The sequence below is a fragment of the Hemiscyllium ocellatum genome, chromosome 4 (assembly GCF_020745735.1).
Source record: "Hemiscyllium ocellatum isolate sHemOce1 chromosome 4, sHemOce1.pat.X.cur, whole genome shotgun sequence".
NCBI classification, from domain to species: Eukaryota; Metazoa; Chordata; class Chondrichthyes; order Orectolobiformes; family Hemiscylliidae; genus Hemiscyllium; species Hemiscyllium ocellatum.
This window is the reverse complement of record NC_083404.1, coordinates 135,650,742-135,666,278: the sequence shown is the minus strand read 5'-3', so window position 1 is coordinate 135,666,278 and position 15,537 is coordinate 135,650,742. Positions and strand designations below refer to the sequence as shown.

Genomic DNA, 15,537 nt, shown 5'->3' with positions numbered 1-15,537 from the left:
TTCTCAAGTTGCACACTGTTTGTGGACATTTGCTACGTGCAGATTGACAGCTGTGTTACAGCCATGACTATACTTAGAAAAAGTATTTTATAGCTGTAAATGGGCGATGAGATGGCCAGTGATCATGATAGGCACTACAGAAATGCAAGTTTTTTTTTCTCTCTCTCCATGTTGCTGTTGGTCAGGAATTGTATCCAGGCCAGGCCAGGTAAGGACAGCAGAGTTTCCACTCAAGGGCATTGGTGAACCAAGAGGTTCTGAAGAAGGGTCACTGGACCCAATACATACACCCTGCTTTCTCTTCACAGATACTGCTTGACCTGCTGAGTTTATCCCGCAATTTTTGTTTCTTTCATATTTACAGCATCCAAGTTGTTTGTTTTGTTTTGGGATTTAATGGACATCAGGAAGCTACATATCCCCATTACTAATACTAGGTCTTATTGTGCTGATTTGCTTTGTTCCCAGTTGAATTTCCCCAGGTGGTATTGCAGTATTTGAGTTTGAAACCCCAGATCATTGAGTCAGGCCTTTTGATTACTAGCAATACCATGATGCTCCTGTTAGTATTGTTGCTTTTCTTTGAGATGGGATTATGGGATTAGAGCAGGGGATAGGCTGGTATGTGAAAGAAAAACTGGCTTCTTCCTCTAAGAGGCACAATTTAAAAAAGATGTTCTTCTAATGTGAGCAGTGCTGGCCAAGCTGCCATTTATTGCCATTCTCTGATTGCCCAGAGTAGTGGTTAAGAGCCAAATTGCTGTGGATCTGGAGTGACGTATAGACCAGACCAGTTAAGAAGGGTAGATTACCTTTCCTGAAGGACATGAATGAACCAGATGAGTTTTTATGACAATTGGCAATGGTTAGCCATTGGATAACTGTTGATTACAGTTTTTTTATCGATCAAAAAATTTATCAAAAGCACTCATGCCAGAATTGTCTCTTTTCCACCTCTGAATTTTTGGCGCTGTTTACCCAAGAGGATGGTGGAAGCTCTATCATTGAGCATGTTAAATACAAAGTCAAAAGGTTTCTGGAGACTAATATCAACAAGGAAAATGGAGATACTATGGAAAAGTTGCATTGAAGAAGATGAGCACTGTGATCTAATTCAATGGCAGATTATCCAATTAGATCACAATTAATGGGCTTAATGGCCTCCTGAATTGAATTGAATTTATTGTCACGCGTACCGAAGCACAGTGAAAAGCTTTGTCTTGTGAGCAGTAGAGGTAAATCGCAGAGTTAAGTAGCATAGATAAGTAAATGATAGGTAAACAGCAGAAAAAGCAAAAACATAGGTACAGGCGAATGTTAAGAGTTTGAGAGTCCATTCAGTATTCTAACAACAATAGAGTAGAAAGTGTTTCAAAATCAGCTGATGCGTGTTCAGGCTTCTGTACCTTCTCCCCTACCTTAACAGCCGGCCCAGTAGATGGATTCTGTAGATGGGAGGTTGGCCTTTGTGATTGTCCAGGCCAAGTTCACCACTCTCTGTAACCGTCTCCAGTCTTGAATGGTACAGTTGCCATAACCGTTAGTGATACATCCAGAGAGAGTGCTCTTGATGGCATACCTATAAAAGTTGGCGAGGGTATTCATTGTCATGCCAAATTTCCTCAGCTGCCTGAGGAAGAAGAAACGTTGGTGGGCCTTTGTAACCAGTGCGTCCACATGAACAGTCCAAAAAAGCTTGTTTTTTTATAATATATTTTTATTAAGAAAAAATAGAGTTTTAAATATTACAACAAATACAAAACAATGCAATTCAAAACAGTACAAAAATAGTACAAAATTAAACCCAAATAATAAAAGAAATTCCCCAACCCACCCTCCTATGCGAATGTATAAGCATATATAGAGAAGTATAAAATTTTTAAAAAACCTAAAATAGCTATTTAACTTAATAAATAAATACCTAACAACAAACAAATAAATAGTAATAACTCAGCCCAGCCAAACAAAACACTCATACATTCACAGTTCCTCCTCCCTGGATATTGGACTCATGAAACACAATCGTTACGGCTATATAAAAGCCCTTGTTAGTGTGGCAGATAAATCCAGGTATTTCAAAAAGGGTTGCCTTGTCTTGTAAAAATTCTCAGTTTTGTGGTGTTCCATTTTTTATGAGAAAATCCAGGGGAATATGCTCCATAACAATCTTCCGCCAACCCGACAGGCCTGGGGGATTTTCAGATATCCAACCGAGCAAGATATTCTTCCTTGCACAGAATGTAAGAATATTGAAAAGTTTTTTCTTAAGTGCGTCTGCAGGAAATACTATGGGTAGGCCCAAAAGGAGTCCTTCTCCACCCCTACACCTAAAATCCTCTCCATTGCACCTGCCACAGCGCTCCAATATGTTTGAAGCCTGTCACAAGACCAAAGACATTGCGTAAGAGTGCCTGTGCAAACCTTGCACTTGGGACATGTTGAAGATACCCCTGGTTTAAATTTTGACAAACGGTCTGGGGCTAAGTGGACTCTGTGGAGAATCTTCAACTGTAAAGCATGGGTCCTATTGCAAAGTGATATCTTCCTTGCATTCTCCTAAATATCCTCCCATGCCTCTGAAGAAACTTCAATACCCAGCTCTCTTTCCCATATCTTGCAGAGTCGATCAGACTCATCTGAAGTGGTACCCCCAATTGGTGATGTAAAGTACTGACAGAGTGTGTACTCTTAGCCCTTAGTATCCCTCTTTCTATGTCAGGTTTGTAGGGATCAGTCAAAAGTGTGGTCTTTTTTCGAATAAAATCCCTAACTTGAAGAAAACGAAAGAGGTCTCTATTAGGTAACTCGTATTTCCGTACCAACTGATCAAAGGACATCATTATATCTCCCCCAAATAAATCACCCATGCAAGATATACCCCTAGCTGCCCAACGTTTAAATCCTGAATCTATCATACCCGGTTGAAAACTCAGCATACCCACTAAAGGTGTAAACAAAGATGTTTTGCCAATATTACCTTCCCTCTGCCAAATTGCCCTCCATGCTTTAACAGTATTGATGACTATTGGGTTATGGCAATATTCCCTAACTGTCCTCACCTTGTCCAAAAACAGCAAACTAGTAAGGGGGCACCGTGCCTGGGATGCTTTGATATCTAGCCATATTGAAAGAGGGTCCCCACAAACCCAATCACTCACGTGTGTCAAAAGCGAGCTTAATTGGTAATTTTTAATGTCCGGAAGGTCTACTCCCCCCACTCTGTGAGGCAACTGCAGTTTGGCCAATTTAATGAGGTGGTGTTTACGGTGCCAGATAAAGGAGCTGAACCAACCGTTCAGTCTCCTGAGTGTTTGTTTATTGAAAATCAGGGGGAGCATCCATATAGGGTATAGCAAACAAGGGAGAATATTCATCTCAATAAGTGCTATCCGACCCAACCATGAGACTGGAAGTGCCTCCCATCTTTGGAGATCTTGTTTAATTTTTTCAAATAATTGAGTAAAATTGGCTTTGAACAGCCAATCCAGAACTGGAGTAACGAATATGCCCAAATACACAAAACCCCCTGTGACCACCTAAATGGGAATCTATAGTCATTCTCAAGCCCCAACTCTTTCATAACACCACCCATAGGCATAGCTTCTGATTTAGCAAAATTAATCTTATACCTTTAAAAAGCACCAAACGCTTGAATGCGTTGTATCAGGCAAGGCACTGAAACTGCTGGATTTGTCAAGAAAATAAGAACATCGTCTGCATACAGCAAGATCTTGTATAATTTTGACCCCACTTCTGGAGCTGATATATTGAGATCCCCAAGAATGGCCTCCGGCAATGGTTCAGTCACCAATGTAAAAAGTAATGGTGAAAGGAGACAGCCCTGCCGACTGCCCCTAGAAATATTAAAATTGCTTGATCGTATCCTGTTGGTAATGACTGCCGCGAGAGGCACACTGGAGAGAACCTTTACCCATCTTATGAAAACTTCACCCAGACCAAACCAGTGTAGAGTATAGTATAGGTACGGCCACTCAACTCGGTCAAATGCCTTCTCTGCATCTAAAGAAATCACCAATCCCTGTATTGTCTGCTGTTGGCATGCTTGAATTATGTTAAACAGCCTCCTAACATTATTGGAGGATCTGTGACCCTTTATGAAGCCCATCTGATCTTCTTTAATAATAGAGGGTAACAGTCTCCAGCCTTAACATGAGAGCCTTAGAGAGGATCTTAAAGTCCACATTTAAGAGCGAGATGGGCCTGTACGAAGCACAGTCTTCCGGATCCTTCCCTTTTTTAAGGATAAGTGAAATATTGGCCTCTCTTAGAGATGGTGGGAGGCATTCATGACTGTATGAATCATTAAACATATTCAGCAACGGGCCTGACAGTATGCTTATAAATTCCTTATAGAATTCACTGGGAAATCCATCGGGGCCAGGCGCCTTTCCACTCTGAAGCTGCCTCACAGCTTCCTGCACTTCTTGCTCTGATAATGGGGCATTGAGAAAGGACTGTTGTTTGGGAGTCACACCCGGGAGCTTCAGATCTCTAAAAAAAGGGATTCCATTTTGGCCTGCCCCTCCTCACAATTCTTAGACTGATATAACTTAGAGTAGAATCTCTGGAATGCCACATTAATCTTTTTAGAATCACATATTAGGTTCCCAGACCCTTCCCTAATCGCTGTAATGGTTTGTGGGGCACTTCTCTTTCTGGCAAGGTATGCTAAGTATTTGCCTGGCTTGTCACCATGCTGGTATAACCTTTGCTTTGCAAAAGCCAGCTCTTTCTTTGCCGTCTGCGTGAGCATCGAATTTAGTGCAGACCGCAGTGCCGTAATCCTCTGTAGTTTGACCGATGAGGGTCTGTCAAAATAAGCCTTCTTGGCTGCCTTCAATCGTGCTTCAAGGAGACGTTTCTGCTCACCCTTCTGCCGCTTCCTACTGGTGGAATATGAAATAACTAACCCCCTGGCATAAGCTTTGGCAGTTTTCTAGAGAACAGATGAGCTATCAACCGAGACTATGTTGATGTCTAGGAATGCCCAAAATTCCCTAGAGAAATACGCCACAAACTTACTGTCCATGAGAATAAAGGGGTCCATCCACCTTGAATCCAGTGTAACATCCTTAATCTTAACCATGAGGTACACTGGAGCATGGTCAGAGATGACAATATTACCAATCGTACAGGATGCCACCAGATCCAGGGTTACTGCAGGGGTCAGAAAAAAATCAACCCCCCCGTGACACCTATGCGAATTGGAGAAAAACGTGAAATCCCTGCCTGTAGGGTGGAGACACCTCCAGACGTCCACCAACCCTAATTCCCCACACAAACCCAATAACTGTTTAGTTTGTACAGAGGGTATCGAGGGACATTTAGGCAACCTGTCTACTGTGGGGTCCATGAGACAGTTAAAATCTCCCCCTATAATGTGCCGAGACTTAAGACTTTTCAGTTTAGAAAAATCCTCTTAAATTCTTGGTAGATGCTAAGCTGGGGGACAATAAACATTTAAAATACCATATTCTTCCCCATTTATCAAGGCTTTAAGAAATACTAACCTCCCATTTGTGTCTTTAACACATTCCAACAATTTAAATGAGAGATTTTTCCTAACCAATATAGCCACTCCCCTACTTCCGGTATTAAATGATGAAAAATAAACTTGGTCAAAGCCATTCTGCTGTAATTTCAGATGCTCCTTGTCTTCCAAATGTGTGTCCTGTGACAAAGCAATATCCACCTTTTCCTTTCTAAGACTCAAGAGTAGCTTCTTCCTCTTAATTGGTGAGTGACTTCCCTTGATATTCCAGGTACATCATTTAATCAAATCACTAGCCATAATCTTCTGCAATTACATTTAAATTCCACAGAGGAGGAACTTGAACCACAAATTGCTGAGCCTTAGTGTCGCATGGTCCACCAAATATAAAAGCTACATAAACTAAAACCACTACATTTAACAAACATACAAAATTATTCAAAATAAAAAACAACAAAAACCAGAAAACAAACCAACATATAAAGCGCCAATAGTGCTGAGTAGGGGAACTCGCCCCCTGCCCGGAGGGGGCAACTACCTGTCCTGAACTGCCCATAAATAGGCATCTAACCACCTCAACCACCTTCACTTCTCCCACCTAAAAAGAATAAACACCCCATAGAATATCAATATGAATAAAAAAAACATTATTTTATAAAAAAAAAGAATAAATACCCACCCATCCTTTGGTATGTCCTAACTTAGAAATTTAAAATGTACACCTTAACCACTGCCAACCATAGTTTGGACCAAATTATTATCAATAGACAAAAAAAGGGGAAAAACAAAGCTCCAACCGGATTTCCTCCATTTCTTTTACAGAATGATAAACGCATACCCAAGCAACAATATTTATACATACTACAATTGTTTAAATTAGGTGAGTTTGTCCACAAAGTCTCTTGCCTTCTCCGATGTGTCAAAGAAATGCATGGATCCATCTAAGGTGATCCAAAGTACTGCTGGATATCTCGGGGAGTACTGAATCCCAAGCTCCTTCAGTCTTCTCTTGACACTATCATATGATTTTCGTTTCTGGATCACCGCCACTGAGAAGTCCTGAAAAAACATAATCTTAGACCCCTCGTAAATCAGAACGTTTGGATCCTTCCCCTGGAGTCTGGAATCCTCCATGACTCTATCCTTATCTCAGTAATGGTGGAACCGCACCAGGAAAGTACAAAGGCGTTGACCCAGACCCGACCTCCATGCTGCGACCCAGTGAGTCCTCTCTATCTTCAATCCTCTCATGCCAGTCTCCAAGTCAAGGAATTTCGGAAGCCAGTCTTCAACAAATTCCACAGGCCGTTCATTTCAGGCAGACCCATGATCCGAATGTTTTTTCTCCTGCCCCGTTTTCAATATCATCCACTTGGTCACGCAAATTACGAACCTGCGTCTCCAGGGCTTGGATCTCATCCTTGAATGAACTGGCATCAGCTTCCACCGCTGTGACCTTGTGCTCCACCTCATCCGTCCTCTTCTCCAGGTCTCCCAGCTGCTGCTCATTCTTCTGCAGCATGAGAGAGATTGGAGCCAGCTTCTCTTCTATCTGTTGCCCCAACATCTCGCGAGATTTCGGGAGCTGGTTCACCAGGTCCTGGAGAAGTAATCAGCTCCGAGGCTGCTGCAGGCTGCACTGCAGACCCAGCCTTGGATGCTCCTCCTCCCTTTTTAGGCCTTTCTGGACAACTGAAAATACAGGTAAGTCAATTTTTAAATGTTTCTTGGGGCTCCACATTCTTTCCAACGCCCCAAGAAATCCTGATGACCTGGGTTGGGCGGGTTAAAGGACCGTCCTGCTCCTGCTGCGATGCGAAGCTCTGCAGTGTGATCTTCTCAGGTCGCCACCATTTTAGATCCCCCAAGAAAGCTTGTTGTGGATGACCAATCCCAGGAGCTTGACACACTCCACTTGTTCCACCTCTGTGCTGTACATCTGTAGAAGGGCATGAGTAACATCCTGCTGAAGGTCAATAATGAGTTCCTTGGTTTTGCTGGCATTGAGAGCTAGGTTGTTCTTCGTGCACTGTTTTTCCAGTCTTCCATCTCCCGTCTGAAGTTTGTTTCGTTGCCATCTGAGATTCGAAAGGCTACCATCAGCGGTGGTGTCTTCAGCGGACTTGTAAATGGCATTAGTCTGGTAGTCCTCTGTTTCCATCTACACTGTAGTGATCTACCTACACCTGTAGCTGATGCAAAGGAAAAAACGGATATTAGTGAAGTGAAAGATTTTTTTTGTGACAAAGCTTTAGCCAAAGATAGCAATGCCAAGGTTGCAGACTGTTTGGTAATGGTTTCTGTATTACCAGTCTTTCTTTCTTTCTAGGTAGTTGCAACCCAGCTTTGAACATGTTGATTTGAAAGTAATATCAGCTTTTTTGAGCAGTTTTCAGTCGCGAGTCAAATTCAGAAACCACTACACTGAGATTTGAACCCTTGTCCTCTGCATTATTGCCTAACCAAGGCATACATTGTCCAAACTACAGTGGTATAATTTGTACAGATGCATGTGAATGGATCACCGTAATTTGATAATCTCCAATGTTTCCTTTTGAAAGTCACTTCATTTCCGTGATGCAGCCAAAATTTTGAAATCCTGTTTTAGGTTTCTTCATTTTCAACGGACTGCAGAGCCAAAAATACCAAAGTTATTGAAGTAATATAATGTAATATGATTTTTTTTCCCCCATGTTAAACGTAGTGTTAGTTGTAATGTTTTTGCAGGCATATGTAGACAAAAGGAAAATAAGGCAATGTTAATATTCTCTGTGCTGTTAAATCTATATGAAATGACCTTTTCTTGTGCTACAGTGCACCCAGTCAAACAGATATGCAACATTGCTAAAAAGGTCACAGCACTTAAGTGACAGAGGTATAAATATAGATTTGGCCTCATATTTACCAGCTCTGAGTCGAGTTGGCCATTTGTCTGGGAAAAACTGATCCTTCATCTTTTTTGACAGACAAAGAAAAACAAGAAGAAGCCAAAGGCAGACATGAAACAATTGCAGGCGGAGCCACAGAACTGGGCTGAAGGGAAAGAAACTGATGAAGGTGGGATATTAGTCTTATAGTTCAAGAATATGTTAATGTTGCATTTATTTTCAAATATCTGGGAGTCTTGTTATTCCCCATCACTTTTCCCATGATGGCATCACCTTAGCAAATCAGAGTTGACTAGCTGACCAGCCAGTACCCTGTTCTCCTAAGGTATAATTTATGATCATTTGAAATTTTGCATTCTTTATTTGTCTTGATAAGTACAAGGTGGAAAAGCTTTGGCAACATATGTCTCTTTTCAGTGATAAACTGGTTTTTACTAATTCTTGTGGTGTGGGTGTCACTGGCGAGGCCAACATTGATTGCTTGACCCTAGTTGCTCTTAAGTGGTAATGAGCTGTAGCCTTCCACTGTTGCAGTTGCTTTGGTATGGTGCGTCCTTAGTGCTGTTATGCAAGGAGTTCCAGAATCCAGAGGAGCTGAAAATGACAGCCCTTGACATCAAAGCCGCATTTCACCAAGTATGGCATCGAGGAGTCCTTGCAAAACCTGAATCAATGGAAATTAGGGGGAAAATTCTCTGTTGGTTGAAGTCACACTTGGCATGTGGGAAGATGATTATGGTTGTTGGAGGTCAGTCACCTTAACTCCAGGGCATTGCTGTACGAGATTCAGCATATGCCCAATCATTTTCAGCTGTTGCATCAATGGTCTTCCTTCCAACCTAAGGTCAGAGTGAGGATTTTACTGATGATTGCAGAGTGTTTGGCACCACTCACGTCTCCTCAGATACTAAAGCAGTTTATGTCCAAACGCAGCAAGACCTAGACACTATCCAGGCTTGGACTAAAAAGTGGCAAGTAAGATTCAGGCCAGATAAATGCCAGGCAATGTCCAACTCCAGTAAAAGGCAGTCGAACCGTTGTCCCTTGACATTCCAAGAAAACCCAAGAATTGTGGTTGCTGGAAGCCAAAAGCAAAAACAGAAAATCCTGGAAAATCTCAGCAGGTCTGGCAGCATCTAGTGGAGAGAAAACAGAGTTACTGTTCTGGTTCAATGAATGTTCTTCAGAACAGTTCCGCTGCAAGTCAGTCACCATCCTGACTTGGAAATATATTGCCATTCCTTCAGTGTCACTGGATAAAAATTCTGGAATTCCCTCCCTACTGGCTTTGTGGGTCTACCTACAGTGGTTCAAGAAGGCAGTTCACCACTATCTTCTCAAGGGCAACTAGGACAGGAAATAAACCAGCGATATGCATGCCACATGAGTAGGGAGAGAAGAGTAATAAGTGAAAGAGTGATGCTGTAGTTGTCTGTTAGGATCGTGTGTGACCAGGAGGGAAGCTGGTGCTATTCCCATGCATCTGCTGCCCATGCCGTTTAAAGGGGGCAGAGATTGAATTTTAATAATAATAAGGTATTTCAATTTGAGTCAGCAGATAATCAAAATCGTAAATCAATTTTGCTTGTAATAATCCACTAAAGATTAATTTTTCTGTGAAGGTTTTTTCCAAAAATTTAAACTTTGCTTCCTTGTTTGTGGATGGAAAGAATCTCTGAAAAACTGTAATTCCAGTACTGTGTGCCAGGCTTCATTGAAATGTACAACTGTGCAAAATTTAAGTACAAACTAAAAATCTAGCTGAAGGACCACAGCGAATAAATAAATCAAGATCTTGGAATCTTCTAGCAAAGCAAATAGCAACTAGTTGGTGGAAAAGTAATGTCATGGGGAATAACAGTAGCAGTGTTCATGTTCAAACCCACAGGATCAAATTGAATTGCAATTGCATGATCCTTACCAAATATAATCCCAATGGGTTTAAAAGACTATTTCAGAGTCCCTAGATATTGGATCTTTTCGGTACGTGTTCCAACATTTCAGCATTTTCCTTCAATATTTAAGCTAGAATCATTCAACAGTTTATATGGGGGGAAAGCTAAATGAAAGAATTTATTTAACTGCCAACTGTTTGTATTGAATATTTTAGAATCTCTCTTCACACCTTATTTAGGGTTGTACAAAAAGGATGCCTTGTTCGATAAGGGGTTGTTTGTTTTTGACAATTTTGGAACAGATTCCTGGCAACAATCCCAAGGAATGTTCATTCTTAAGCTGATGTTTCCCCTGTATGAAATATTTATTCATCTGGTTTCTACTCCTAGGTTAAAAGGGGGAAAAAAATGTTGATGTATTTTAGAGCCGGAAAGAAAAAAAGAGAACTTTTATTGTTCTAACAACACTTTTTATTTGTGCTCACTGCATTAGCAATTTCTTGATTGCCACCAGTTTCTCTTCTGTTGCCCTCCTTCAGCTTGTGGAGATTTTGATGTTGTACAGGAGCTGAGTTCAGTCTACTAGCTCAACTGGTCTTCATGTGAGTGTGCAGCTGTTAAAGGAAATTGCAATTAGTGTGTCTTCTATGCCCGCAGGATGTCCCTGCACACGGCACATTAAGCCACTTTTGAAGTGTACTGACATTTAAAGACAGAAACTAATTCAAAAAGTTGTTTTCATCTAACAATAGTGACCAGGAGATCTCTTTCTCTTCTGATGTTCGTTGAAGTTTAAGTATTGTTCAGGACACTAAGATCAGGTGATAAATAAAAACCGAAAGAACTGCAGATGCTGAAAAGCAGAAATTGCTGGAAAGCCATTAAGAGTCTGGCAGCATTTTTGGAGAGAAATCAGAGTTAACGTTTCAGGCCCGGTGATCCTTCCTCAGAACTGATGGTGGCTAGAGAAAAGTTGTTTTTTATGCACAAGGTAGGGTAGTTGGAGTAAGGAGTAAATAATGGGTGGAGATAGAGTCCAAAGAGGGAGAAGAATAGTCAGACAGACAAAGAAGTGGTTTTAATGATCAGCATGGATGAATGAATATCTTAGTTGATAATTACTGGCTCTACATTGGTTGTATGTAATAGTAGGCAGTGTGATAACAAAGCCTAGTTTGTGGGGGTTGAGGTAAAGATATAGGCAAAGGGGCCTCAATCCCTAAAATTGTTGAAGTTGTTATGATAGGGGCTAAACTCCTCTGCTAATTTAAACCCAACACACGGAGAAGCTCACCTCACGCTGTAATCGGACTATCTCAGATGTCACTATTTCAAGTAAAAATTAACAGTTTTATTCTTTAAGTCCAACAAAGAACATTAAAACAACCACTATCAACAACTGTTTTCTCTTAAACATACCTTTCACCTCACACTCTCTAATACTGGTATAATTTGAGAAAAATACCCGGATGAACATTAAAAAAAAATCACGTTTTAACACCAGCCATCTTTGCCAATTTTTCTCTGTAGATTTCCCTGTGTTTTCCTGAGTCGTCTTTTTTTCGGTCTTCTGCTGCACAACTTTTCTTGTGGACCAATACCTTTCAGAAAAGTATTCGGCTAGCAGTCTATACTTGTGGGTGCTCTTTGTTGTTCTCCCCCTAACTGTTCAAAATGTCCGATTTTATACTGCAAAACATTGGATCGTTTCATTGGTTTGATGTCATCCCAAATAGTAAAATTCAAGTTCATTTGGATTTTGGTATCTGCAGTATGATTTAAACCGATTGGTCGAATGTGAATTTGTTTTTGTTCCATGACAACACAACTCCAGCTATTTATTTCAACCAAGTGTTATATTTTTAAATTATTCCAACTCTACGCTTTCAGTCAGACCTTGCTGGTTTCCTCTCCCTCTTCAGACTACAGTACGTACCTATACCTTTGTGACAAAGTCAACATTGAGTTCAGAAGGCTGGAGAGTTCCCAAGCTGAAAGTGAGGTGCTGTTCTTCTGTCTTGCGCTGAGCTGCGCTGGAGCACTGCAGCAAGCTGGAGACATATGTTGGCCAAGGAACACGGGCAGTAAATGCTGGCCACGTTTCCCACATCCCATGAACAGACTTTAATAAAATTGTGCTCTGTCCTGAAGTGAGTCATAAACTCTAAGGCTGGAGTACCACACGCTGTAACACAGTCCTAAACTGAAGGTGGCACAGTTGCAGCTAACTTCGTATCAATTGAATTCCTATAAGCATAGGTGTAAGACAGTGTACATCAGTGGTCATTTTTTTTTTGAAGAAAGAAAACATATTTTCAATTGAGAAGAAAATATACCTGTAAGTTAGTGCATTCACTGAAATATTTCTGCAGGTTGCAGCCAGTGAAGTATTTGTTTTTCTGATCATTTCAAAGTAAGAGACTAAGTAACAAAAATGTCTTTTTAACACTTCAGTCAGCTAAAGTAGTATTTATTCACAGGGGGATTTATAATTCTTGCCAAGGTATATATTCATAAATCCATTTTCACTTATGAAGATTCAAGGAATACAACCATGTAGAGATTAAACATTTTTTCATGAAGAGCAATTCAGCTGTAACTTGGCCAGTTAAATCTGATTAAATTATTAGTAGATCAGAGGTGATGTGTTTTTTATAGCAGCACTTGTTGTCTGCTGTTCAAGGTGAGTTCTTCAGGAAATGGCAGAGGAATCTGGTAAAATTGATCTTGGATATGGATCTCAAAGTGAGCCAAGTAGTTGGTCGACAGAACAATCAGAATTGGCCACTTTTTTTATTTCATACAAAGTAGGGCAAAAGTAGACAGTTTGGCCCTCTAAGTCAACTCCATTATTCAATAAGGTTGTGGCTGAACAGTTTATGTTTTGAATTTCACATTCCCATCTATCCTGATAACCTCTGATTGTCTGCCTGACAAGAATCTATCATTCATTGTTTTCAAAGTAGTCAACGGTCTCACTTCCACCACCTTCTAAAGCAGAATCCCAAAATTGCACAGTTTTCTAAGGGAATCAGATTTCTCTTCATCTCTGTGCTCTCTACCTGGATCACCTTCACTTCGGTAGCAAGAACAGGAAAGTAAATTATTTGGTGATATATTGAGAAAGGAGGAAGTGCATCTGGATCTGGATGTTCTTCTACACCAGCTGCTGAAAGTAAGCATGCAGATGCAACAGACGAAGAAAGCGAATGATTTGTTAACCTTCATATCAAGAGGATTTGAGTACCGAAATAGTAATGCCTTCCTCTGAGATAGATGCTTGAAATCAAGGGTTACAAGGGAAAGTGGATACGAGGAATGTTGGATCAGCCGTGATCCTATTTGGTGGAGTAGACTTTAGTGCCAGATGGCCTACTCCTATTCCTATTTCTTATGGTCTTATTGTACATGATCTTAAGACTTCAAATTGCCTATTATGTGCAGTTTTTCTCCTTATCTGAGGTAGGATATTCTGGCTATGGAGGGAGTGCAGCAGAGGTCTACCAGACTAATTTCTGGTATAGCAGACTTAGTTATGAAGGGAGACTGTATTAGTTCGGACTATCTTCACTGGGCTTTAGAAGACTGAGGGTGAGATAGAGGGAGCCCGGAGCAACCTGGAAACTCTAACCGGACTACTTGGGGTAAGCACAAGATATTCACGATGACTGGGGAGCCCAGAATGGAGGTCGCAGTCAAAGGATGCAGAGTAGACCATTTGGGACTGAGATGAGGGAAAATTTCTTCATTCAGGGAGTGGTGAGCCTGTGGAATTCTCTGCCACAGAAAGCAGTTGAGGTCAAACATTCAGTGTTGGCAAGAAGGAGTTTGACTTAGTCCCTAGGGCTAAAGGAGTCAGGGACTGGGGAACAGGGGACTGAGTTGGATGATAAGCCATGATCATAGTGAATGTGGAGCAGGCTCAAAGGAACGAATGGCCTACTCCTGTAACAATTTTCTATGATCCAGTGCAATGCAGAAAATTTGTTCTTAAGTAAGGTGTATTCTTGTCAGTTAATGATTCCTTAGGGCTGCTGTTAATTTACTGCCTTCATGATCTGGTTCAGTTAACCAGGTGTGCTCTGAAAGATCATCCCCATGACAGTAGTTCAACTGAGCAGAAGACCCCAAGTGCAGCACACTCCCTTCCTCATGGGATTCGTCATCCATTTAACAATTCTGTCACAGAACACTTCACCTCCATCAGTTTTAAAATGTTCCTTATATTATGGTTCTAATTATGTTATTAATTAATGTCATCCCTCTTTCTTGTAGTGAATGTTATTTTGCTTATAGGTTTACCCTAATTACAGCTAAATCTTCCAAGTTTCAAATTAAATTTGAGTTTTCTAAGAAGTTGACCCATGTCATTTGAATGAATCAGCGTTTTTCAATGATGCAAAGTTATGTGGCATAGCAAGTAGTTTTGCTGAAAGTATAAAATCACAAGGAAATGGTGACAGATTAATGAATAGGAAAAATGACAGCAAATGGATCTCAAAGTTTGCAAATGTGAGGCCATTGCTTACAAACAAAAATGGATACAACAGAATATTTTTATATGATAAAATCTGGATACAGTGAACACTCGAATAGTCTGGTGGGTTGGGGGTGTAATGTCCTTACAGCTTTTCTTGTGGCGATGATGTTGACCTTAAAAGGAGTGCAGTATAAATTTACCAGTGTAATATTCAGAATGTGGTTAGGTCATTGAATATTTTTAAGACCAAAATGGATAGATTTTTATTGGGCAGGAAATCGAGGGTTTTCAGGGATAGCAGGGAATGTGGGATTGAAAATGCAATCAGATCAGCCTTGATTGCATAATGGTGTGCGTTCAAGGAGCTGAAGTGCCTACTTATCCTATTCGTATGTTTATATGCCAAGTTTTGTCACTTCCACAAATATCCCCATCCTCAATAATGAGGGCAATGAGTAACTCATTGCAAAAGAGAAGGCTGAAGTGTTTGCAGCACTCTTCAGCCAGAAGTGCCGAGTGGTCACCAGCATTACAGATGCAAGTCTTCAGCCAACTTAATTCACTCCACGTGATATCAAGAAACAGTTGGAGTCACTGGGTACTGCAAAGACTATGGCCTCTGACAACATTCTGACAATAGACATACATGATGTGTGCTCCAGAATTTGTCACACCTCTTCCCCCAGCTTTTCTAGTTCAGCTACAACACTGACATCTACCCAACAATGTCGAAATTTATTCAAGTAATTCATGTATACAAAC

General features: G+C 40.8%; 1 protein-coding gene across 2 annotated transcripts in view; it reads left to right on the top strand.

Annotated features, from left to right (window-relative positions):
• The window catches only part of mtdha (metadherin a), a 98,306-nt gene that overhangs the window by 34,116 nt on the left and 48,653 nt on the right, over positions 1-15,537 (top strand). For both annotated transcript variants that reach the window (XM_060823882.1, XM_060823881.1), the window contains exon 3: positions 8,479-8,569. In XM_060823882.1, the coding sequence (XP_060679865.1) occupies positions 8,479-8,569 (91 nt within the window). The remainder of the gene's footprint in view (positions 1-8,478; positions 8,570-15,537) is intronic.